The sequence below is a fragment of the Mixophyes fleayi genome, chromosome 6 (assembly GCF_038048845.1).
Source record: "Mixophyes fleayi isolate aMixFle1 chromosome 6, aMixFle1.hap1, whole genome shotgun sequence".
NCBI classification, from domain to species: domain Eukaryota; kingdom Metazoa; phylum Chordata; class Amphibia; order Anura; family Limnodynastidae; genus Mixophyes; species Mixophyes fleayi.
Window position 1 is genome coordinate 81,170,551 of NC_134407.1, and position 26,486 is coordinate 81,197,036.

The 26,486-nt window shown below is 42.2% G+C and overlaps 1 protein-coding gene across 1 annotated transcript in view; it reads right to left on the reverse strand.

The window, feature by feature from the left end:
• Positions 1 to 14,658: 14,658 nt before the first annotated feature.
• Positions 14,659 to 26,486, reverse strand: part of STX8 (syntaxin 8) — a 154,578-nt gene continuing 142,750 nt past the window's right edge. Inside the window, exon 8 of the mRNA XM_075216955.1 lies at positions 14,659 to 15,715. Within this exon, the coding sequence (XP_075073056.1) occupies positions 15,648 to 15,715 (68 nt within the window). The 3' untranslated portion in view covers positions 14,659 to 15,647. The remainder of the gene's footprint in view (positions 15,716 to 26,486) is intronic.

The window sequence follows — 26,486 nt, forward strand, 5'->3', positions numbered from 1 at the left end:
GGAAAGGGCATCTCTAGGCACAATACTACTAATGTAATAAAACAAAATTCAAACACAGAAAAGTGAAATATGTAATAAAGAAAGACTTGATGTCTCCTCGCACTTATGAACAATTTAAGACATACATTTAGATCAGGCCTGTCCAACCTGTGGCCCTCTAGGTGTTGTGAAACTACAAGCCCCAGCATGCTTTGCCAGTAGACAACCTGTTAATAGCTGGAAGGGCATGCTGGGACTTGTAGTTTCACAACATCTGGAGGGCCGCAGGTTGGACAGGCCTGATTTAGATAAACCGAGCAGTATTGTAGGACAAAAAGGAAAGCTGAAACCAATAAGGTGGTGGTCCCACAGTATAGGTAGGTGGGACTCTGTGATGACCTTTTTACGGTTTCCATTCTGTGCATTTCCAGGTGGATCTGCCATTCTGGTTGCAGAATGATTTTTAAGGGGTCAGTTCTACAGTCCATGAAACACACATAAGTGACAAGCAGGAACACTTGTGCACATAAACAAGTAATTATTTGTGGTTCTTAAATGACCCTAACCTTATGTAAAGATTTGTATACTATTATATGCTATACATGTGATCCACTGGGGAGGCCATTTTTTGCACTCACTTCCTCGCAGCTGGGAGATGAAGTCTGTAAAAATGTTATATTCCCAATGTGCAAGATTCCACTAAGAATCTATACATCTGTCTAAATAATATATTCCCCATGCACAACCTATGCTTATGTGCCTTTATACCCTTTAAAAAAAAATAAGAAGGATATAGTTTTTCTTTTCTTTTTCCATAGACACTGACAGCATCACTACCACCTCTGCAAGTTTAGAAAGTGGTCAGTGCAGTTAATGAAATACAAAGCTTATTGACAAAACTCTTCATATACAAGTTTGATTTAAACTCAGAAGATGGTTCCCCTAGGCAACAACAAAAGTAAACGGATAAGGTATAGGTCTTTTTTTTTATGTTTCCAAATATATTTCAGTGCTTTTTAATTTGCCATGCTGAAAATTACATATAATTCAGAGAAAGTAGTAAAATTGTGTCCTTCAGTGGCCACATTGTCCAGAAAAATGCTAGAATTCTTGCTTAAAGCGCAAAGCAGCTTTGGGGAAAAAAAGAGATTTCACAAGATCTAATACCATTCTCCACACTCAGCCTCTTTCTAGTGCCCTGTCTCAATTGGATGTTGGCGCTTTTTGTAGGCGGGACATTGTGCTTGAATAACTGCAGAAATCACAAAATGCCAGCAGGTTGAATTTCTGTAGGCCCCTCTCATTATGGGTGTGGATAGACACTAATACTCAGCTTAGGAAGACAGGTTAGCAGAGTGGTTACACTTGAAGAGGCAAGCAAATAGTCAACCATAATTTTGAGCAGTGGGGGCACTATTCTGTTGACATCTATGCAGAACATCACTTTGGCTGTAACATGTCTATGGCAGTTCCCACTACAGTTAATAAAAGATTGCTGGCGGATCATTTAGAATCTCTGTGCATATTGAATGTTGTCCTTATGTTTTTTTTACACGACTGATGCTCAGTTTGCTCAGACAGACAATTCAGGAACCATCAAACATCTGTATGTCAAGAAAATCATGCATAGAGCTGTGTGACAGAGTTTTTTTGGGAGAGTTCTGATACGTTACATATAGAGCACCCCCTTCCACTAATGCAGAAAACAGGCTGTCGATTTATCAAGTGGTGAAATTTTGTTTTGAGAGAGAAAATCTTTCTTAATCCTTTGTTACTTTAAGGGTCTAGTTTTATCAAGCGCAGTCCTGTGTTACAGACTGACATATCAGGACTGTGAAAGAACACTGGATTAAGAGAGATTTTCTCACTTGAGATAACATTACAGGACTTGCTAAATATAAACTCGCATGTCACTACTCACTATACTGATGGGGAAACTATTGCTCCCCCTCTGTGATAGAGCCTCTACATTAACTGAATCTAAAATATGTAGAGCATGCCAGTACCCCTGTCTAAAATGTGATAACTGTATAGTGGAAATGGTAATGCAACACCGTAAGTACATATTTTGAAGTGCAGAAATGTGTTATTCTGGCAAGAATTTCACCCGACTTTCTTAAACAAAAAGGTACCCTTCCTGTGCCTGTCCAGCTGCTGTGGAACTACAAGTCCTAGCTTCCACAGCAAAGCTCATATGACAACCTGTGGCTGGAAAGGGAAGCTGGAACGATGCTTGCGAAGCCCGTCTTAGAGGGAAATACAATTTATTTATTAATCCATTAAAAGTCATAACTGCCCATAGATTTAAAACTGCTGTGAAGAGATTGACAGTGGATAGTACAAGGGCAGGCCAGGTTGTATGCGTTACACACCTGGAGGGAGTCATGGACATGTACTTGAACTCAGGTAACATTAGTAGAAAGTTGGGAATAGCAGAAAGCAGCATTGTTATATTTTACTTAGTTCTGAAATCCTGGCATCTGTCTGACCTACCTAGCAACTCAGTCAATGACAGCCCTGCAAAATTCAGGTAGAGGCACAAGACCATGTCCTGAGAACTACATACTTAGAAACACTTTTTTAAGAAAACAGATGTCCTAAGCCAATGTATAAATTAAACCAGACTTCTGGTTGTTATGGGTAAAAGCACCTTTTCCTATGGATCAGTTTTCAAAATGGTACACAAGATAAATTAAATCCTTATTAAAGCTTACATTTGCCTTAACGATATGCCTTACCACACATCCCTCACACTAATTTCTTACTTGTTTTAAACAAGCTAGGCTACCTACAATACAATTGCTTCTGGAAATCCCACTTCTCACACCATTATGTACTCACTGCTGACAGTTTGTGTCTCATCAAAATATTTTACAATCCTGTAAATGTCACATGTTCAAATGAAAAATATATATTATGCCTTTCTGAAGCCCTGCAGGGAGGGTTGATTTTGCTTTTGTGTTTCATACTAATATATTGTGTTTATTATATATGAATATATTTAATGACATGAAAAAGGTGTGGATTTTCTTTGTCATATTCCGTAGGTGACAACTTTGTAACTGAAGCACCCACTTGGTAGGACTAAATCAGCAACTGGTTAATTAAACTCTAAACTCAAACTGCTTCTTGTCTGGTTATTTTACAGTGATGGTGTGTTTTTCTTAAAGTGGTTAACTGTATACATAACAAAGCCCCAATAGCTCACTTTAAAAACTACAACACTTGAAATATAAATGGTCTAACATGCAAATGCACCGACCTCCGGCGACTTGTTAAAGCCATTCCATTACACAGTGAGGACACAGTCTTCATTTAAACAACTTACTTGGTCCATGAAAAGATTTCCTAACATCGTCTGTGGACACTGTCCATAATGCAACAATACAATCTGTAACACATGAATAGTGCCCCCAGTGGTCAAATATTATTACATACAGCATAACTCTTGTGTGGCTTTAACCAGAAATGACTTCTAAAATATGCATCTCTCAGTAATGGAAGCACTCTTATTTTTTTACTCCGCAAGAAAACACACAAAGCAACCACTGTTGTCAATTATATTTTTCAGCATAGTGTTCCTAAAACAGAGAGAGTACTAAGGCAGACCGTTTTAAATAAAACGGGCTGTAACTAGGGCTGTGCGATAGGGGCTACTGCCCAGGGCGCAACGCTGAAGGGGGCATAGTTTATGAATATTTTAGTTTCATTTAGTTAAAATTAAGGACTATGGGGGGGAGGCGTTTTTGTTGCTCGCCCCAGGCGCTAAAATTTTAAGTTACAGCTCTGATAAGCCGGTTTCCAAATGCTATGAAATCTGCTGTGAAAGTAGAATCTATATTCCTGGCAATTAAAAGCACTTTGACGGACAGGTGAGTTAGGTCGTGTGACCGGCAGGATTACATGCACTGTAGCAGAGAGGGTGAAAGGAAACGGAGAGAGATACTGAGGAGAAAATGTGGTGTATAACAATTCTTAATTGAGTAGAGTGCTTACTCTTCCTTATAGGGAAATCTAATAAAATATGCAGCATCTAGGATAGTGCACAAAAAATAATGTAAGCTCCAATTGTAATTAAAGCCCCTTTAGCCATGAATCAGTGTACTACAATGAGGAAAAAAACCAGTCCTGTAGTGAAAAACAGAATATTGCAGCTAAGATGACGCGCTATCAGTGCGCACCTATTTAGTTCAGCACTTGTCACATACACAGTTCATTATAGGGTCCACATAGATAATTAAATCACTGCAGAATATCTTACTCTTGTATAAAGGTCCAGTTGTAGAAAAGAACCGGTTTCTCTTTCTAAATGCTAACTATAGGGGCAAATTCACAAGCATGACATTATGAACAGGGCCGGATTTACCATTAGTCAACCTAGGCAATTGCCAAGGGCCCAGCGGTCCCCAGAGGGCCCTCCCAGGGTAAGCAGTGAGACCAACCTTTAAAAATGGGCCACTACTTATGGGCCAGTGCCATGTGCTTGCACCCCCGGGCTAAAGTCTTCCAGCCAGCCCCTGAATAGGGGTATATGTTATGCTAAAAAACTATAGTGCTATGGATTTTTTCAGGGAGGGGGCCCCAAACCAGTATCTTGCCTAGGGCCCAATGTGGACAGCATTCATAATTTATGAATGCTGTCTTAAAATTACAACTTTTGTATATTTGATGTTAATATCTCAAAAACTTACACTATAGGGATGGCATTAATCATTTGATAGCATGAACTTATTTCAGTATTGACAAATTTTGAAGTTAAAGGGGATGGAACCGCCAGGCGCATTAAAAAATTAAAATTGATTGCTGTCTCTGGCAAAGAGAATGTCCCAGGGTAGGATATGGGCCATTTATGTGATGTACACATTTAATCCTGGGATGCTTGGGTCAAATAGAATATATTTTACAATGCCCCCGGCAGTTTCCAACCACTTTAAATTTAAAGGTAACTTTAATCACTCCCAGTTTTAAAAGTAATTTTTTGTCATATTATCGAGACCTTTTAGTTAGTAAATCAGAGCTGTTAATATTTCCACCAGCCAATAAGCCTTCCCCATGCCAGATTTTCATCATTACAATCTATTTGGAATGCAGTGGCCAGACTAAGTTTCCATGACAAACGTTCTTCCACTACTGTTCTGCTCTGCTATTCCCTACATTGGTTGTCTGTATTTTACACAATCTGATGAAAAAACTTCTACTAACAATCAAAGCCATTAACAAAACTGCACCAGCATATATATCTTGTCTTAAAATATCTCCCAGCTGAATCCGTCTGCTCAGCCAAGACTGCGCCTGTCATCCTCACTCATTATCTGCTCCCAGTCTTCGTTACAGGAATCATTTTGGTTGCCCCCACTCTGATTGTACAAGGAAGTACTTTCTACTAGCCCAGTGGATCCCAAACATTCTCAGTTGGAGGCACCCTTAAGGTCTCCATAAGTTTTTAAAGGCACCCCTAAGTCAAAATAATTACCAAGTAGTTCCCCACCTGGCTTACCACTGGCCCTGGTAGCGGCACCCCTGTGAAATCGTCATGGCACCCCAGGGAGCCACGGCGCAGTTTGGGAACCACTGTACTAGCCTATCAAACCTAGATGTAGCAGCTGGTCGCCATTTTCTCTGCATGCCTGAAGTGGGCAGAATGAGCAGGATTCACATTCAAAAGCAATCAGTATTTCTCAGATATCACTGAGGACCATGAGATACACTCTGCTAGAATTAAATAAAAATACATTTTCTTGTACTGAAACTCGTTTATTAAAATAGAGAATGTATGTATAGCAATGGGAATGGACAAGAAAATATGTGCCACAACTGTCTTTAGAAAACAAACAATCAATATCACAGATTTACTTTTTAATACAGAAGCAATTTGTTTGTAACTTTGCTTTAATTGCTCTTTAAAAATCCAATCCAGTCTCATTCCCAGATGGAATATGGTAACTTTGGGAGTCTCCGCATTAAATATCTTGATCTTCCACGTCCCTATCATAGCTGTCTGTTTATAGAACAACTTAGAACAAAAAAACATCAGGTTTTTATGTCCTGTCTGAAGACGCTGCCAGAATTCTGTCTTATCTTTTACAAAACATCTCCAGAGCACACAAAAGTGTCGGCGTTTAATTAACTTTTTACGGCGCCAAAATAATCATCTTTTGGATGTTGTCCTCCTGTTGTGCTCCAGATATACAGCGATAGTATCACACAGAAGGCAGTTATATTTGACCGTGGTGGTAAAACACTCAACAACCGCTGTACACTTAAACCCTATTCTAATTAACATAGGCTGAGAATTCAAAAGGCTTTTCTTTTTATAATGCGTGCCAGTTTTAATTAGAATGTATGATGGTTGAAAGCCCTTAAACCCCAATCCCACTGTGTGTGGGAATACTATGGTGGAATTAAACATTTCACTTCATGACTTGGCTTAGCCTTGTCTATCAATGGATACAATTGTGAAGCCATTTTAAAAATGGCCATGACGGTGACTGAGGGGAATTTGAGTCACTGAATTATTCTGCAGGTTTCAAATGAGATTTATATCACAGATTTTCTAGTAAGCAGCCTTCAGAAAGCAACAGACATTTTACAAATTTAGCATGTGAGTGCAGGTAATATTCACAGGGATTATAAATTTGATTTGCCATAAGTATGAATCCACTTTGAGTTGATCCATACTGATATGGAAACTAGATCTTTGAATCTTACACTATGATATAGGGCAATATGTAAAACTAAATCTACATGTTTTAAACTCTAACTTGAATGTACAACAAGCATTCCTGGAGATCTGAACTCTCACTGACACGCCATCTTGTCTCTAAACAATCCTCTTTGCATCATGTCATATGGCTAGGAATCAGTACATAGGGGAAGATGCTAATATATAATTTAGCAGTTAGGTTTGACAATATTTATAGACCAACTAAAATGATTCAGGGGATAAAAAATTAAACCAAAGGTCGACAGGTGGGATATGATAAATTAGCATTGCAATTTGGGAGCACAGTGCACATACGAGTATATTAAATTACATAGTAATTTGTGCACAAGTGTGCTGTAACCCATGGCAACCAGATATTTTTATTCTCTCAGTCGGGGGGAGGGCGGAAATGGGTGGCCCTTAGCTCTGTGCTCCCAGTATTATTCTTTGATTTGTTATAAAGCAGAGAATAAGACTGAATGGGAGCAGGTGGCTTTCGCATTATGTGACCTCCTCTGCCCAACACAGGGAGGTCACACAGCACAACCAATCAGAGGGGGAGGAGAAATTTGTGTAGTGCATTCTGCACTATGTGCTCTTCTTCCTTCCTTTGCGGGCTCCGGCAGTCAGGACCAAATTAATAATGGGCCTGATGGAGCTCCAGGCTGCTTCTGGCAAGTAGTGCCACAAGTCGCAATGTATTTTTTTTTTTTTTTTTTTAACTTGAATGACCTCAACTGGGCCTCAGAGAATTGCACAGTCCATGGTTCTGCTGCAATGTCAGTGCACTGCTTGGCTTCACCAGCCCTCCCTGCGCTAAGGTGCAGAGTGCAGCTCCTGCTGCGGCACCACGTGAAGGAAACAATGATTAGTGGCAGCGCTCCAGGCAACCGGTGCATCCCAGCAACTCCTCATCTGTAAGGGTAGTACGCATAGTCACTCTGTGTGGTGGGGAAGAACAGGGATTGCAAGTGCAATGATGACAGGTGAGTGTATCAACCTTTTCTAGCACAAAATCCATCCAAAGATTCCGAGCTCTGTAGGACAGGCAATGGAGTTGAGGGTTGGTTTAGCACAGTGCAAGAGGTGATCACTGAAGCAAGAGCCATCTCATCTGTGGCCATTAGAAGGATAGGTGAAGATGAATGGGGGGGAATGGGTGTTGTTGGGCCCTGAGATTAGGCAAATGATATGCTGCTTTGGGGGACACTGACTACACTGACATACAGGGGGGAGTGACAGTAAGGGGGTTATCAGATGGAGATTGGAAGAGGGATTGCTGGGGGGGGGGGGGTGACAAAAGTAGGTAGGCTTAGGGAATATCTTAGGTGTTGAATCAGTTCTGAGTGGAAGATGGAGTGTGTGTCACAACTTGTGCTGAAATACCTGCTAACGTTGACACAACTCAGTGGAAGGTGAGGAGTCTAACGTGCACCCTGGTTTTCACCAGGAACCCCCGCAAGCAAGTATTGGCTTAGCTGCAGGTTGCAGTCCTTTACTGAGCCGAATAGCGAGGTACAGAAAAAGAATAGTCATATAAGCCGGTTCAGGAAACATGCTGGCAGCGAGGTACCCAGGGAAAATCCAAAAGAGAAGTCAAACAGGGCGGGTCGGTAAATTCCAGGAAACGAGATACACAAGGGGAATCAAAATAGAATAGTCAAGCAAGCCGGCTTAAACAGGACATTAGATATCAGACCCTCTTAAGTCTATCCTCAATGCTGCTGCCCGCCTCATTTTTCTCTCCCGCCGCTCTGTATCTGCAGTCTCCCTCCCACAGTCACTACATTGGCTCCCCATACCCTACAGAATTAAATTTAAACTCCTCACCCTCACCTTTAAAGCTCTTCGTCAATCTTCCCCTCCCTACATCTCCAATCTCATCTCTACCTACACTCCTACCCGCCCCCTCCGCTCTGCCTGTGACTGCCGCCTCACTACTTCACTGATCACCTCCTCTTACTCTCGTCTTCAGGACTTTGCCCGGGCTGCTCCCCTGCTGTGGAACAATCTTCCACGTTCCATCAGATTAGCATCTACTCTCAAAGGCTTCAAGCGTGCCCTTAAGACTCATTTCTTTATTCAAGTATATCAGTCCTCCTCCTAACTCCCTTATCCTGGCTCTCTCCCCTAGTTAGTACCACCCTATTTGCTTTACCCTGTCACCTGTTTGTATATATTTTTGTATCATGTTGTGTCTTGGTTCTCTTTTCTGTATATGTAATGTACGGCGCTGCGGACCCTTTGTGGTGCCTTATAAGTCAAAGATAATAATAATAATAATAATAATAATAATAATAATAATGAGAAGTCAGACAAGCCAAATATATACTAGAACGCTGGAGCAAGGAAAGGACCTAATACTCTGGCACAGGCATGGAGTCAGAAGCTGCCTTAAATAGTACTGACCACCAATGGAAGAGGGGCGACAGATGTCATCGGCTACCCCTGGAGATTAGAATAGCATCCTGTTGCTAGCGCATGCGCAAACAAATGGTTGGTCCGGCCGGAAGTATTGTGTCTGATTGCCTGCCAACCAGACGCAACGTGACCAGAGACAGGCAGCCGGCCTGAAGGAGCAGCGGAGCGGCGTCTGACAGTATACCTCCTCTCCTGTCATCCAGTTGTTTATGAAATTCTTTAAGTAGTCGAGGAGCGTGTAAGTCCTGTTTGTCCATCCAGGACCTCCCCTCTAGACCAAATCCCTTCCAGTGAACTAGGAACTGTTGACGGCCATGCAAAATGCGAGAGTCCAGAATCTGACTGATTTCATATTCTACACCAGAAGATGACTGCACGGGTGTAGGTCGAGAAGGAGGCCGAAAGAACTCGTTGAGCACTAAAGATTGTAGTAACGAAACATGGAAGTTGTTGTGGCACTTGAGAGGAGAGAATTTCAGTTTGTAGCAAATAGGTTTAATAATCTGTAAGATAGTGTAAGGACCAATAAACCAGGGAGCTAGCTTCATAGATGTAACCAGACTTGGTCTCCTACAGCAAGAAGTGGCATAGGTCTCTGGCGGCGATCCGCAAGTGGCATAGGTCTCTGGCGGCGATCCGCAAAAGTTTTGTGATATTGGGTGCCTTTAAATATTGCTGCTTTAGTCCTAGGCCAAATAAGCGAAAACTCCTGGAAGAGAGAGCCAGCAGCCGGAACCGCGGAGGCTGAGGACACAAAAGGATTCGGCAAAGTGGGATGAGTTCCGAACACCATGAAGAATGATGAAAATCCTGTAGATTCATGGACATGCTGGTTGTGGGAGAATTCGGGTCAAGGAAGAAGTTGAGACCATTTATTCTGATTTTCAGAAGAAAAGCACCGAAGGAATGTCTCCAGGTCTAGGTTTATCTGCTCGGTCTGGCCATTGGTTTGAGGGTGGTACCCTGAAGGGAATTTTAGTTCGGTACCAAGGTTTTTACAAAATGCTCTCCAGAAGCGAGACGTAAACTGGACCCCTTGGTCAGAGATGATCTCTTTGGGACAGCCATGAATCCTGAAAATCTCTTTGATGAAGATGTCAGCTAGATGACTAGCAGAAAGCAACCCACATAGTGGGACAGTGAGCCATTTTTGAAAACCTGTCGATGACGATCCAGATAGTGTTATATCTAGCACTGGAGGGAAGATCTGTAATAAAATCCATAGCAATACTCTCCCAGGGAGAATTGGAAATGGATAGCGTATGAAGCAAGTCAGCAGGAGCTATTCTGGAAGAAGACTTATGTAGGACACAGACAGTACAAGCCGCAATAAATTTACGAATGTCCGAATGAACTGTGGGCCACCAGAACCGGCGACAAAGTAATACGGTGGTCTTCTTTATCCCGGCGTGACCAGAAACGCATGAAGAGTGCGCCCAATGTAAGGTCTTGAGTCGTAAATGGACCTCCACAGAGGATTGACTATGAGGAGGTGTACATGTCTCTGTTCTGGTGAGTGCTACTATACTTGAGGGATCAATGATGGATAGAGGTTCCAACGGGGTCAAGCAATCCGAATCATCAAAAGACCGTGGACAAAACGTAAGGACCATATTGAACTGTGCAAAGAAGGATGCCCAAGGAGCCTGACTAGGGTTGAGACAGCGAGCCTCCCAGATAAACACAAGGTTTCTGTGATCCGTAAACACAGTGACTGGGTGAAGAGCGCCCTTCAGTAAATGACGCCATTCCTCGAGTACAGACTTGACGGCCAGCAGCTCTTTGTCACCAATCCCATAGTTACTTTCGCTGGGAAGAAATCGTCTGGAGAAGAATCCACAAGGAGTGTGAATGCCTGAAGAGGATCTTTCAAAGAGAACTGCTCCAATACCAACAGATGATGCATCTACTTCCAATAAGAATGGTCGTTCCTGATCAGGTTGAACGAGAACTGGGGCAGAGGAGAGGACCTAATACTCTGGCACAGGCATGAAGCCAGGACCTGCCTTAAATAGTACTGACCACCAATGGAAGAGAGGCGACAGCGCTGTCATCGGCCGCCGCTGGAGATTAGAATAGCGCAGACGACCTGGTCCGGCCGGAATTATTCCGTCTGGTTGCCTGGCAACCAATCGCGACGGGAGCAGAGACAGGCAGCCGTCCCAATGGAGCAGCGGGGTGGTGCCTGACAGTGTGAAGGGGAGAAACTGGTAATTGGGTTGACTATGTAGAAGGAAAATTGGGGTCATGGAGGACATCACTGGTGGAGGGAGGTAGAATGGGTTCTCTGATTTTGGTCCCTAAGCAAAGATGTGCTTGGAACAGCCTTTTTAGAAACATCTTACAGAAGTGATCAGACCGCACAGTTAATAGTAAGGTGGAGGGTTGTATTAAAACATTAGTGATTAAGTCAGTGGGAGATGTGAGAGAGCGGTAGGCCAGATGAACAAAGGGCAGTGTGCTAGGCTGATGATAGATAGGGGTAGTCTATGAGAGGTAGTCAGGGCGAGGGTCAGTTGAAGTTTGTGGCAGTGAATTGGATATAAATAGGGAAGTTCATCACCATGGATCAATATGAATAGCGGGTGCACAAAACAAAGATACGTCGACTTCTATTTCAGCATTTGTGAATTGATATTCACATTAGCGGTCCACTTATAGAGCAGTGGGGAAAAGTAAAGGGAGATTGGAATAGGAGACATTTAGGTTGATCTTGACAAATTTGGGGAATTGGCTTCAGGTATTTTCTATTATCTACGGATGCCTCTGGATGGGCTTTTGCTAGGGAAGGGAGAGAAAGTATTTCTCAAGTAATGTTTTAAACTTCTTTAGTAGAGTATGTTCACAAGTCAAATTTAAGGTCTGCCCTCCCCCTTACCCCCCTATTTGTGCATTTTATTGATTGAAGTGATTAACAGAAAATCACTATAGATTCCCTGAATTACAATGATATAAAGTGATTGAATTAGTTTAAATGTCCCTTTTGGAAAGCTCGAAGAACAAATTTGTATGCACATTTCTTCATTGTGTCACCTTCCTGGCATGCTGCGGTGACTTCACCATGACTCACCAGGAAAAAGAAAGAGTTGAGATGCCCTGTCTGACCCGGATTACAAACCTGTTCAGGGCAAATAGTGTTTAACATAGAAATTATAAAGTGTACATTTTACTGCCCAGTTCTATATCTGCTAAACCCTATAGCCTTAAACCTACATAAACACCAAATGCTTTTACATTATGGTTACTAGAATAATGAGTGTACTATATGACGCCATTGGTCTCTGTTTCTATATATCACTTTTTTTTTTAATTATTTCAATAGAGGACTCACCTTGTATTTAGGTAACTATAAACACAATGCATTTAGACTCCTAGGCCTGCTGCTAATTTGTTTGGCAAAATGAGAGTAATTGACGTTATGAAAAAGGCACATTCAAAAATAGCACATTTTCGTATATATGCAGAACCATAACATCACAGTATTTGTGCCACATTCACGATGATCATTGTGTATTTACACCTCCCCTCCTAGTATTCTACAGCAAGGCCTCCAGTCTGTATAGTGTGATAAAGTATCAATCAATATAAGCAGGAGATGCCATATAAAAATGGTGTGAATCAATATAGTGGCATTTATATGCAGTTTGTTGTCTATATATTTTTACTTTTCCAAAGAGTGTTCTTATATCATCAAAAACTGCACCCAATAATCCCCATTCAGAGAGATAATAAATGTATTTAGTTTTTGTAGACAGAAACAGTATTCAATCAGACCATCAAGAGGACATTAGGACAATCAATATCCAGGTAAGAAATTTTACTTCATAATGAATAATGAAATCTCTTGTTTTTAATCTGTTAGTTTCTTCTTGGGTACCTGTGGAAGCGCTGATATTACGGAGGGTAATGGAGGTGTTTGGAGTGAGACACTAGCTATGGTACTGGTCATGCCCACATGACACTGGCCACACCCCCTCTATTGACATACTGCTCACATTAGGCCCTTCATAACTTTCACTTCCAGGCCCCTGTGGCCCTTAATCTGCCACTTCAGGCTGTGCAGACATTTTAAGACATGTAGGGGAAGTGTGAATGGTGTAAGCGGAGGTCTGACTGGCATGTGAGGGGCATATGCAGAGCTCTGGGAGACATGTAGGGAGGTCTGAGTGGCAAGTGATGGGCATATGTGGAGCTCTGAGAGGCACGGGAGGAGGACCGAGAGGCACGGGAGGAGGATCGAGAGGCACGAGAGGAGGACCGAGAGGCACGGGAGGAGGACCGAGAGGCACGGGAGGAGGACCGAGAGGCACGGGAGGAGGACCGAGAGGCACGAGAGGCATGTGGTTGAATTTTGGAGCAAGTGCATGTGGGGCATTTTAGTATGACTGATGTGGGTGCCAATGTCATTTTTGGGCTGTTTTTTCTTTCTGGAAACAGTAATGTACAGCCCTTTTGAAGGTTGGAGATCCACACATACATCCCTTTAAAGTGAATCAGGTTGGCCATCACTGCTCTAAACTGTACTAGAAAAATAGCAGCTTAGCTAGTATGGGCTACAGCAAATCTGTGCACACAGTTCCATGTGATTAAATAGGTCCCCAGGGTTTACAATGACAGAAAATGTATATAAAAGAAAATATAAATATAAAGAAACAAAAAAAAACATATGCAAGGAAATATAAAAAACAAAACAAAAGCTTGCTTTAGAAATTGTGGACAAGATAGCTCTTCCATACATGTTTGGTGACGTTGCCCCACAATTTTGAGTTTTTGGCAAGATATTCATGGTTTAATACATAACATTACTGACATAACACTTCCAGACATATACACTTTTCTCTTCCGGACACTTCCAAAAGTACAAATGAACTGGTGGAACACATTCTTAATGCAGAAAAAGTTCAGTTGCCGCTAAATGGAAGCAAATATGACCACCCCCATTATAACTGCAGTCATTAATGAATTTAAAAGAAAAAAACAAAACAGACACATATATATTATAAGGCAGCAAAACAGTTAACAAATGCAGTCTACTCAATATTATTTACAAAATGCAACAAGGTTTGTAGCGTGAGTTACTTTTATTGTATTAAGCATCCGGTGTGCACTCCTGCTTATAATTTTGGCTACATCTTAAAACACTTCTCTTATAACATCCACACCCCCCCTTTTTTTTTTCCTTCTTCAACACAACAGGTTTTTCATTTCACGGTGTTGGATTTGTCAGCTGAAGATTGTTGAGAAATGTGTGTAGATGCTTATAAATTGCCCGCGATATCCATGCCATATGGAACTACTCAAAAATGCGAGCCTTGGGAAAACCACTACTCTACAAATTGTTTTGGGGGTGAAAGCGTCTCGTTATGCACACATGTATATTCACTGTTCTGCAAAATGGAAGATTCTGAGGTGATTTAGAAAGACCTGACTTACAAAACAGGGTAGATAAGGATCGGGGTCATATTATGACAGAAACTTCTTGTTCAAATTTTCACTTGCCTTTAAAAATGACACCACAAAACTATAAATAAAACCAGTCACTACTATTTCCCAGATTCCTTTGCACAACATGATAGTTACTTTTATTGAAGAGTCGCTGGTGCTAGTACTTTACAATAAGGTTTGTGCCCTAGTACCAAGATATCCTTTTTAGAATATCAAAAACGGAAAAAAGCAGACACAATTGAGCCTTCAAAAACAGATTTTCTTTGCAAATGAATAATATGCAAACAACTTTGCATTAGACAGGAGTTTGCTCAGGAGACACTGGAACTATCTGCCGTCCCTCATCTCCTCGGTATAGCTGCAGGTAAATGCATTTTAGAAAACAACATTTTTCTTGGGTTTTTTTCCCCCTCCTTTTCACATATGAAGCCATCAGTCGAGATTTAAATTACATAGCATCCATTAACCTCAGAAGGGCCCAAGAATGGGGCTGCTCTGTCTTCACGTGTTTTTACGTTTCTGAATTTTATTATACATTTTTTTTCTCTTTTCAGCTAAATGCTTAATACAGAGCTGAGAGATTCACTTGGTCGTTAGCAAGTATAAAACAGCTGTTTTCAGGTAACTCCATGTCACGCAGGTCTGAAAATGGATGGGCGTCGGCCTTGTGAGTCTGTGGATATTTATATGCACTTCGTATATATTATTTTGAAATGTACTAAGTTATTGCAGCCCTTGAAGAGAAAGAAAAGATCTGAATGTAACCGATTCATTGCCAGGATCCTCTGTAATGGAGTCTATAGTATGAGATGAATTTTGCCCATCTAAGGCCAGTGACATGGTGAACTCTAAAAATGGTGAAAATCTGGCATGGCCTCTTGCGCAAGATCATTACAAAAACAACTTTATTCAGCATTAGTTAACATGGAGCATCCGGTGCAGAAAAAGGTGGTTATGTGTGTATTATATTGGGTTTAAGGTCATTCAGCATGTTACGAAATCTGTAATTGTAAGAAAACAAAGTTCCTGTGGGTTGCAGTCTCTTACCAGACTGTTTTTGGAGACCATAGTCGCTGCCAACGTAGAAGCTGATTCTTGGTCACTTAGTTGGCCAAACTGCCACCACTACTATGGCGATGAAGAGTAAAACGATAACCACCAACATGGCTGCAGAAAAGGAAAAGGAAATATGTTATTCTTCAGTCATTTCATAAAACAGTCAAATCACAAAGAATGATTGCTAGGGGCAGCCATTTTGTTTGCTTTCTGAAAACTGGCATTAATTAATGCAATCATTGTTCTGTCCAAGCACTTTAGATCTTGAATAAGTTCTGCGGTTACTAAAAATGCTGCCAGCAGCCTTTTTCAGTCATTATCTAAACTTTGCAATAAAAAAAGATTTTGGCAGTAAAAAAAAAAAAAAAAAAAAGTCACTGCACTAGTCATGCATAAATATTATTTGGTGGAGCAGACCTGTTTACACAAAAAAAAAAGATACCATGGTAAATTAGAAAATGACTGAAGTTTACCATGGTACTTTTTCGTGTTGCATTTAACAAGCCTTCTGTGTTTCAAATAGGCATAGCAATGAGGAGGCAGCAACACTACATTGACCATGGTGCTGTTAATAGCCACATGACATGACAATGCTTATGGAAGCAGCCATTTTTATTTGCTAGATAGAACTCACAGATCTAACCATTACTTGTCAGAAAACAAGCTGTTTGTAATGGTTAGATACACTGAATAGTTCTAGGAAATACGCGTATTGAATTCCAGAATCATTTAATGGACTTGTGATTTGGATAGTCTAAATACAGATTAGATAAAGGAATTATATGAGATATAATTTCACATTGCTGAGAATCTGTTGCCCAGTATAATGCATTCAAGAGCTTGTTTTAACGCTTCAATTGGTAACGTGCTCATTCAGAGGGCATAGTGCCAAAATCTAGCCTCTCCAGCACAACAGGTGACAGGACATGGGATTCAGAGTATTAATCAGGATAATTCCGATGAGTCGTACAGTCCCTCAACCACATAGAGAAATTCCCCATCCTGATCTTGTTCCGCGTCCTGTTACCACAATTCCATGGACAATGTACAACAGCTTCTGGGAAACTGGAGGTAGTTATGATTAGGACTAAATACATATACACCAGCCTGTGTTCTCTACAACTACGGTATAAGATGTTTTGCTATTGCCGCTGCACTCCTATAAAACCCTACTGTCATAATGGTAGTATCTTATAATAAAGCTTTGGGCTAAGGAATTTTAAATGCTGGGAACCGATGGACGGGAAACTTCTCCGGTCACCTGGCTGTATCTATTAGTTGCCACCAAGCCAGCCATCATGGGGGTACAGGGGGTAGTCTGGTACCGGGTCCGGGCTCACCAGAGGGGACACACTTACCAGGGGGCCCGCTGTCCTCCAGTCCCGGCGGGACTGGAAGACAGCGGGACCCCTGGTCAGGAAGAATGCAGAATGTGATCTCAGGGGCGGAGCAATCATTCCCCATGTGATCTTCCTTTGACAGCCAGGCAGCTGTCAATTGTGATCGCAGGGGAATCATTGCTCCGTCCCTGCGATCATATGATCCTCCCTGTCGGTGAGTGATGTGGTGGTGTGACCTGACGTCACACTGATGTTCCTGAAACCACTGAAGGAGCAAGGAGCAGCAGCTGCAACATCTTGGTAAGTATATTTTAAATACATTTTATCATCATCTTTTTTTCTGATTTTTCTGTTTGTTTCAACTGATAATGAAAAAACATTTTTAATGCTACTGGAGTTGGTGGTGGGGGGTTCTACCTGCTTCATTTGTACTGGGCCCCATGATTTTTGATGGCGGCCCTGGTTGCCACTGTGACCAGTATTTGATTAGCTGTGGCGTATACACCTACTAAGGCAGAGTATAATAAAACACACAAGTAACTCTACCTTTATATTACACAAGTGATTATAATATAGGTATAAATAATACCTGTATAAATAGTGCTTAATCTGGTTTCATTAATGTTTATTTTTAATGAGGTCATGACTTCAGCATACAATCAGAAGACCTGGGCATTCCACATGGGACAGTTCCTATCATATGAATTATAAGCAGTCACTGAGGAGGTTTACACACACCATCTTGCAACTTTTACTGCTGAATACGTCCCTTCGGAATTATTCACCTTAAGCCTTCATATCAAGGAAGAGATGCTTAGTTATAGAAATTAATATTTATGTACTATGTTACGGTTATTTGTAAATTAAAAAAAATCTTTGGAGTTGTTTTTTTATGTGACATTGTGTTGATTGGTTTTTATTTTATGATGTAAAAAATAAAATGAGGAAAATGCCAAAGAAAGTTAATACTTTTTATAGCCACTGGACTCTTCAGTAACACATGGATATATCTAATGAATTAAAGTAATCTAAGGGTGAAAAATCCCTTTAAACTTATCCTCAGATACAGAATACATCTCACACAAACTATGGAATGACTTGGCCGGCCCCCTCATCATAGAGCGGGACAAGTGGGTAATAGCATTGACCAATAAGAAGCTGCAGGCTCTCTGCTTGCATATTTCTATTGGTCCATACAGTTACACCCACTAGGCTGGGAAAACCTGTTGCAGTGGGGCCCTCACAAATCGTAACCTGTCCCTGTGAAAGATGCTTAAAGTACTGTATTACTGTCACTATTTAAGAAATCATTTGTTGTCTATTCATTACTGAAACTTATAACGATCTAAGCATCCACAGTAGTCTAAAATTGTGGTGCTGTTTATTACCTTTATCTGTGGAGTAATGGTCGGTTAAAGTTCCCAAAAATTTTAATTTGTAATTAGTTTAACTTTTTTTTTTTGTGCTGTTTGTTGGAAAAGTCTGTGTATTTTTAAGTTTCTCTGTTGCTGTGTTAGTTTACCCCACAGAAGCATAAATAAAAACAGAACCCTAATGCTGTATAACAATGTCATGTTAGGGACATATATGCACCAATTTATTGTTAGCGCATTATCAATACAGCATGCTGCATTCTAATATTTTAAGTGCACAGTTTGTTTTAGAATACAATGGTGGGAACAATGCGCAAGAAACTGTTAGTAAAGTGCAATTCAGTGGGTAGGGTGTAAATGGGCCCTTAAAGCGTACCCGTCATCTACACACACACAGTGGAGGCAGCCATTTTTTTGTGCCCTTAACTAATATTCATGAAAATGCAGCATATCAATAGAAATGAGTAAAGCTCTATCATTATAAAGTAGCTCCATCTCAGAAGTAGCCAACCTCAGTGAAATAATATTTAGCCAGAGGCTAGCAGGGCATGCTGGAACTTATAGATCCACAGGTTCTCTTGAGATCTAGAAAGAGGCAGCGTAACATTGCAGACATGTAAAGCCATACATATGTTTGCTTATTGAAGCTTGTCAGAAAAAGGAATACAAAAAATTAGGGATGAGCGCGCTCGGATTTCTGAAATCCGAGCCCACCCGAACGTTGCGGATCCGAGTCGGATCCGAGACAGATCCGGGTATTGGCGCCAAATTCAAAAGTGAAACTGAGGCTCTGACTCATAATCCCGTTGTCGGATCTCGCGATACTCGGATCCTATAAATTCCCCGCTAGTCGCCGCCATCTTCACTCGGGCATTGATCAGGGTAGAGGGAGGGTGTGTTAGGTGGTCCTCTGTGCTGTTTAGTTCTGTGCTGTTTAGTTCTGTGCTGTGCTGTGCTGTTTAGTGCTGTTTAGTGCTGTGCTGTGCTGTGCTGTGCTGTTTAGTGCTGTGCTGTGCTGTGCTGTGCTGTGCTGTGCTGTGCTGTGTTCTGCAGTATCAGTCCAGTGGTGCTGTGTGCTGTGCTCTGTCCTTCTGAGGTCAGTGGTGCTGCTGGGTCCTGTGCTGTGTCCTGTTCAGTCCAGTGGTGCTGTGTCCTGTGCTCTGTGCTTCTAAGGGCATAGTTATTTCCCCAATATTCCCCTGTGTTTAAAAAAATAAAAAAAAGTTTTTTTATAAAATACCAAAAACTACTTTAATATTTTTTAATTACCACAAAATTTTCACAACCAATCCTGCAGTATAAGCCCATTGGTACTGCAATATTACCAAGTTCACACATTCAGCAGTAAAAGTCCAGTGGTACTGCAATATTACAAAGTTTACACATTCTGCAGTATCAGTCCAGTGGTGCTGTGTCCTGTGCTCTGTCCTGCTGAGTTCCGTAGTGCTGCTGGGTCCTGTGCCGTGTCCTGTTCAGTCCAGTGGTGCTGTGTCCTGTGCTCTGTGCTTCTAAGGGCATAGTTATTTCCCCATTATTCCCAAGTTTGTAAAAAATAAAAAAAAAGTAAAAAAAAATTAAAAATTAAAAAAAAAAAAAAAATATATAATAATAATAACCAAATTTGCAAAACCAATCCAGCATTATAAGTCCATTGGTACTGCAATATTACCAAGTTCACACATTCTGCAGTATCAGTCCAGTGGTGCTGTGTCCTGTGCTCTGTCCTGCTGAGTTCCGTAGTGCTGCTGGGTCCTGTGCCGTGTCCTGTTCAGTCCAGTGGTGCTGTGTCCTGTGCTCTGTGCTTCTAAGGGCATAGTTATTTCCCCATTATTCCCAAGTTTTTAAAAAATAAAAAAAAAGTAAAAAATAATAAAAAATTAAAAAAAAAAAATATATATAATAATTATAACCAAATTTGCAAAACCAATCCAGCAGTATAAGTCCATTGGTACTGCAATATTACCAAGTTCACACATTCTGCAGTATCAGTCCAGTGGTGCTGTGTCCTGTGCTCTGTCCTGCTGAGTTCCGTAGTGCTGCTGGGTCCTGTGCCGTGTCCTGTTCAGTCCAGTGGTGCTGTGTCCTGTGCTCTGTGCTTCTAAGGGCATAGTTATTTCCCCACTATTCCCAAGTTTTTAAAAATAAAAAAAAAGTAAAAAAAAATAAAAAATAAAAAAAATATATAATAATTATAACCAAATTTGCAAAACCAATCCAGCAGTATAAGTCCATTGGTACTGCAATATTACCAAGTTCACACATTCTGCAGTATCTTGTGCTACATATAATGGAGACCAAAAATTTGGAGGATAAAGTAGGGAAAGATCAAGACCCACTTCCTCCTAATGCTGAAGCTGCTGCCACTAGTCATGACATAGACGATGAAATGCCATCAACGTCGTCTTCCAAGCCCGATGCCCAATCTCGTAGTACCGGGCATGTAAAATCCAAAAAGCCCAAGTTAAGAAAAAGTAGCAAAAAGAGAAACTTAAAATCATCTGAAGAGAAACGTAAAGTTGCCAATATGCCATTTACGACACGGAGTGGCAAGGAACGGCTTAGGCCCTGGCCCGTGTTCATGACTAGTGGTTCAGCTTCACCCACGGATCTTAGCCCTCCTCCTCCTCCCCCCCCCTACAAAAAATTGAAGAGAGTTATGCTGTCAGCAACAAAACAGCAAACAACTCTGCCTTCTAAAGAGAAATTATCACAAATCCCCAAGGCGAGTCCAAGGGTGTTGGTGGTTGTCAAGCCTGACCTTCCCATCACTGTACGGGAAGAGGTGGCTCGGGAGGAGGCTATTGATGATGTAGCTGGCGCTGTGGAGGAACTTGATGATGAGGATGGTGATGTGGTTATTGTAAATGAGGCACCAGGGGGGGAAACAGCTGATGTCCATGGGATGAAAAAGCCCATCGTCATGCCTGGTCAGAAGACCAAAAAATGCACCTCTTCGGTCTGGAGTTATTTTTATCCAAATCCAGACAACCAATGTATGGCAATATGTAGCTTATGTAAAGCTCAAATAAGCAGGGGTAAGGATCTTGCCCACCTAGGAACATCCTCCCTTATACGTCACCTGAATAACCTTCATAGTTCAGTGGTTAGTTCAGGAACTGGGGCTAGGACCCTCATCGGTACAGGGACACCTAAATCCCGTGGTCCAGTTGGATACACACCAGCAACACCCTCCTCGTCAACTTCCTCCACAATCTCCATCAGATTCAGTCCTGCAGCCCAAGTCACCAGCCAGACTGAGTCCTCCTCAATACGGGATTCATCCGAGGAATCCTGCAGCGGTACGCCTACTACTGCCACTGCTGCTGTTGCTGCTGTTAGTCGGTCATCTTCCCAGAGGGGAAGTCGTAAGACCGCTAAGTCTTTCACCAAACAATTGACCGTCCAACAGTCGTTTGCCATGACCACCAAATACGATAGTAGTCACCCTATTGCAAAGCGTATAACTGCGGCTGTAACTGCAATGTTGGTGTTAGACGTGCGCCCGGTGTCCGCCATCAGTGGAGTGGGATTTAGAGGGTTGATGGAGGTATTGTGTCCCCGGTACCAAATCCCCTCGAGATTCCACTTCACTAGGCAGGCGATACCAAAAATGTACAGAGAAGTACGATCAAGTGTCCTCAGTGCTCTTAAAAATGCGGTTGTACCCACTGTCCACTTAACCACGGACATGTGGACAAGTGGTTCTGGGCAAACGAAGGACTATATGACTGTGACAGCCCACTGGGTAGATGCATCCCCTTCCGCAGCAACAGCAACAGCTGCATCAGTAGCAGCATCTACAAAATGGCTGCTCATGCAAAGGCAGGCAACATTGTGCATTACAGGCTTTAATAAGAGGCACAACGCTGACAACATATTAGAGAAAATGAGGGAAATTATCTCCCAGTGGCTTACCCCACTTAGACTCTCATGGGGATTTGTGGTGTCAGACAATGCCAGTAACATTGTGCGGGCATTAAATATGGGCAATTTCCAGCACGTCCCATGTTTTGCCCACACCATTAATTTGGTGGTGCAGCATTACCTCAAGAGTGACAGGGGTGTGCAGGAGATGCTTGCGGTGGCCCGCAAAATTGCTGGACACTTTCGGCATTCAGCCAGTGCCTACCGCAGACTAGAGGCACATCAAAAAAGCTTGAACCTGCCCTGCCATCACCTCAAACAAGAGGTTGTGACGCGCTGGAACTCCACCCTCTATATGCTGCAGAGGATGGAGGAGCAGCAAAAGGCCATTCAGGCCTACACAGCCACCTACGACATAGGCAAAGGAGTGGGGATGCGCCTCAGTCAAGCGCAGTGGAGACTGATTTCCGTGTTGTGCAAGGTTCTGCAGCCATTTGAACTTGCCACACGAGAAGTCAGTTCCGACACTGCCAGCTTGAGTCAGGTCATTCCCCTGATCAGGCTGTTGCAGAAGCAGCTGGAGAAAGTGAGGGAGGAGCTGGTAAGCCATTGCGATTACAGCAAGCATGTAGCTCTTGTGGATGTAGCCCTTCGTACGCTTTGCCAGGATCCGAGGGTGGTCACTCTTTTAAAGTCAGAGGAATACATTCTGGCCACCGTGCTCGATCCTCGGTTTAAAGCGTATGTTGTGTCTCTGTTTCCGGCGGACACAAATCTACAGCGGTGCAAAGACCTGCTGGTCAGGAGATTGTCCTCTGAAGAGGACCGTGACATGCCAACAGCTCCACCCTCATTTTCTTCCACATCTATGGCTGCGAGGAAAAAGCTCAGTTTTCCCAAAAGAGGCACTGGCGGGGATGCTGATAACATCTGGTCCGGACTGAAGGACCTGCCAACCATTGCAGACATGTCTACTCTCGCTGCATTGGATGCTGTCACAATAGAAAAAATTGTGGATGATTACTTTGCTGACACCATCCAAGTAGACATGTCAGACAGTCCATATTGTTACTGGCAGGAAAAAAAGGCAGTTTGGAAGCCCCTGTACAAACTGGCTCTATTTTACCTGAGTTGTCCCCCCTCCAGTGTGTACTCGGAAAGAGTTTTTAGTGCAGCGGGGAACCTGGTCAGTGAGCGGCGAAGGAGGTTGCTTCCTCACAACGTTGAAAAAATGATGTTTATAAAAATGAATAATCAATTCCTCAATGAAGTACAGCACTGCCCTCCAGATACTACAGAGGGACCTGTGGTTGTGGAGTCCAGCGGGGACGAATTGATAATGTGTGATGAGGAGGAAGTACACACTGTAGGGGGAGAGGAATCAGAGGTTGAGGATGAGGACGACATCTTGCCTCAGTAGAGCCTGTTTAGTCTGTACAGGGAGAGATGAATAGCTTTTTTGGTGTGGGGGCCCAAACAAACCAATCATTTCAGTCAAAGTTGTTTGGTAGGCCCTGTCGCTGAAATGATTGGTTTGTTAAAGTGTGCATGTCCTATTTCAACAACAGACCTCTCAACTGCAGCTCATCCCTCCTCTGCGGGGATAATGTCTCCTGTGCTCTGACACGTCACTCTGTGTACTCTCAGCCTCAGGATCTGACACTACAGCTACCATGCCTCTTGTAGCAGCCCTCACTCCAGGGCCTCTTCCATGTGCAGTGTCCCCCTCTCTCTTGGGTTCACTATAGTGGCATGGAGTTCTCCCCCTCATCCAGGGCACACATTCCTTGCCCTGGCTCAGTCACCACGCTCAGACTTCCAGGCAATGCTGGGGGAGCCTGGGAGCTTCCACCCCAGGTCCCCAGCTACAACTCTCCTCTCCTGTGTCTTCTCTCTCTTTCTGACACTTTAAAGATCGTGCCTTTAAATGAAAAAGTCAGTCTTCATTGCACGACTATGTGCAAGTGCAACAGGGACATTTTTTTGGGTTTACAAAGTCAAACAATAACACTACGACCCTGTCTGTCTGGGGTCTGTCAATGACGAATTGTCTGGAGCATGTTTTGAGGAGGTATTGTGGCCCCGGTATCAAATTGGGTACCGGGGCCACCCCACTATGCAGTCCAGATACTTGTTTGGTGGAATTCCGACACGTGGAGGGTTTTTTAATTATATTGTGGCCTCGGTACCAAATTGTGTACCAGGGCCACCACACTACGCAGTCAAGATAGATAGATGCGTATCATAGATAAAGTACATTCAGTGGTGTGGGGCAAACTGAAAAATATTCAAAATGCACTGACATTATCAAAAACAAGAGGTTGTCACACGCTAAAACTCCAACATGTATATGATGGAGAGGATGGAGGAGCAGCCGTATGTGTAGTGTAATGCAGACCTGTTGAAGGTTTTTTATATATTTTATTGTGGTGCCCAGTGCCCACTCCTCTAGGCAGTCCAGGTACATTTATTGGTGCGATTCATAAAAGTTCAGGGTTTTTAATATATCTTGTGGTGACCCACTCCTCTAGGCAGTCCAGGTACATTTATTGGTGCGATTCATAAAAGTTCAGGGTTTTTAATATATTGTGGTGACCCACTCCTCTACGCAGTCCAGGTACATTTATTGGTGCGATTCATAAAAGTTCAGGGTTTTTAATATATTGTGGTGACCCACTCCTCTACGCAGTCCAGGTACATTTATTGGTGCGATTCATAAAAGTTCAGGGTTTTTAATATATTGTGGTGACCCACTCCTCTACGCAGTCCAGGTACATTTATTGGTGCGAATCAAACAAGTTGATGGTTTTCTTATTATATATATTGTGGTGACCCACTCCTCTACGCAGTCCAGGTACATTTATTGGTGCGATTCATAAAAGTTCAGGGTTTTTAAGATATTGTGGTGACCCACTCCTCTACGCAGTCCAGGTACAATTATTGGTGCGAATCATAAAAGTTCAGGGTTTTTAATATATTGTGGTGACCCACTCCTCTACGCAGTCCAGGTACATTTATTGGTGCGAATCAAACAAGTTGATGGTTTTCTTATTATATATATTGTGGTGACCCACTCCTCTACGCAGTCCAGGTACATTTATTGGTGCGATTCATAAAAGTTCAGGGTTTTTAATATATTGTGGTGACCCACTCCTCTACGCAGTCCAGGTACATTTATTGGTGCGAATCAAACAAGTTGGTGGTTTTCTTATTATATATATTGTGGTGACCCACTCCTCTACGCAGTCCAGGTACATTTATTGGTGCGATTCATAAAAGTTCAGGGTTTTTAATATATTGTGGTGACCCACTCCTCTACGCAGTCCAGGTACATTTATTGGTGCGAATCAAACTAGTTGATGGTTTTCTTATTATATATATTGTGGTGACCCACTCCTCTACGCAGTCCAGGTACAATTATTGGTGCGAATCATAAAAGTTCAGGGTTTTTAAGATATTGTGGTGACCCACTCCTCTACGCAGTCCAGAAAGATACCTTTTTGCAACGTTTTGGACTAATAACTATATTGTGAGGTGTTCAGAATACACTGTAAATTAGTGGAAATGCTTGTTATTGAATGTTATTGAGGTTAATAATAGCCTAGGAGTGAAAATAAGCCCAAAAACTTGATTTTTAAACTTTTTATGTTTTTTTCAAAAAAAATCCGAATCCAATACCTTAAATCCGAACCGAGACCTTTCGTCAAGTGTTTTGCGAGACAAATCCGAACCTCAAAAATAACGAAAATCCGGATCCAAAACACAAAACACGAGACCTCAAAAGTCGCCGGTGCACATCCCTACAAAAAATATGACATTATGTTCCCAATTCATTACAAATTTACTGTGGTCATATGGTAAAACATGGTTTACAGCATGTACAGAAAACTTATGTTAATCTGCAAAATTCAAGTGACAAAAAATACAGATGACGACTAATGACGCGTGTTTAGCGCGTAATATGCTTAAAATGAGCAAGCCCTCTCTTCACTTTTAGAAGCCTTAGATGATCCAACTTCAGGTTTTACAACATAAATAATGGAGACAGCCCTCTTTTTTTTGTACCCCTAACTTCTGAGCACCCTGCGAAGAAAATATTGGCTGATTGGTGAAGGAACAGCTTCAACAGCATTAAGTGGAGCTTATGATTTCATATTTTAATATCCGTCCTCAAGCGTCCCCCTCCACAATGCCGGGAGAAAAGTCGCCCAGTGTGGAAAAAACAGAATTACAGAAGAGGAGGAGGGGGGAAAACAGAATCCCTCTTCCCTGGGATCTGGGAAAAATGAATATTACTCAGATGAA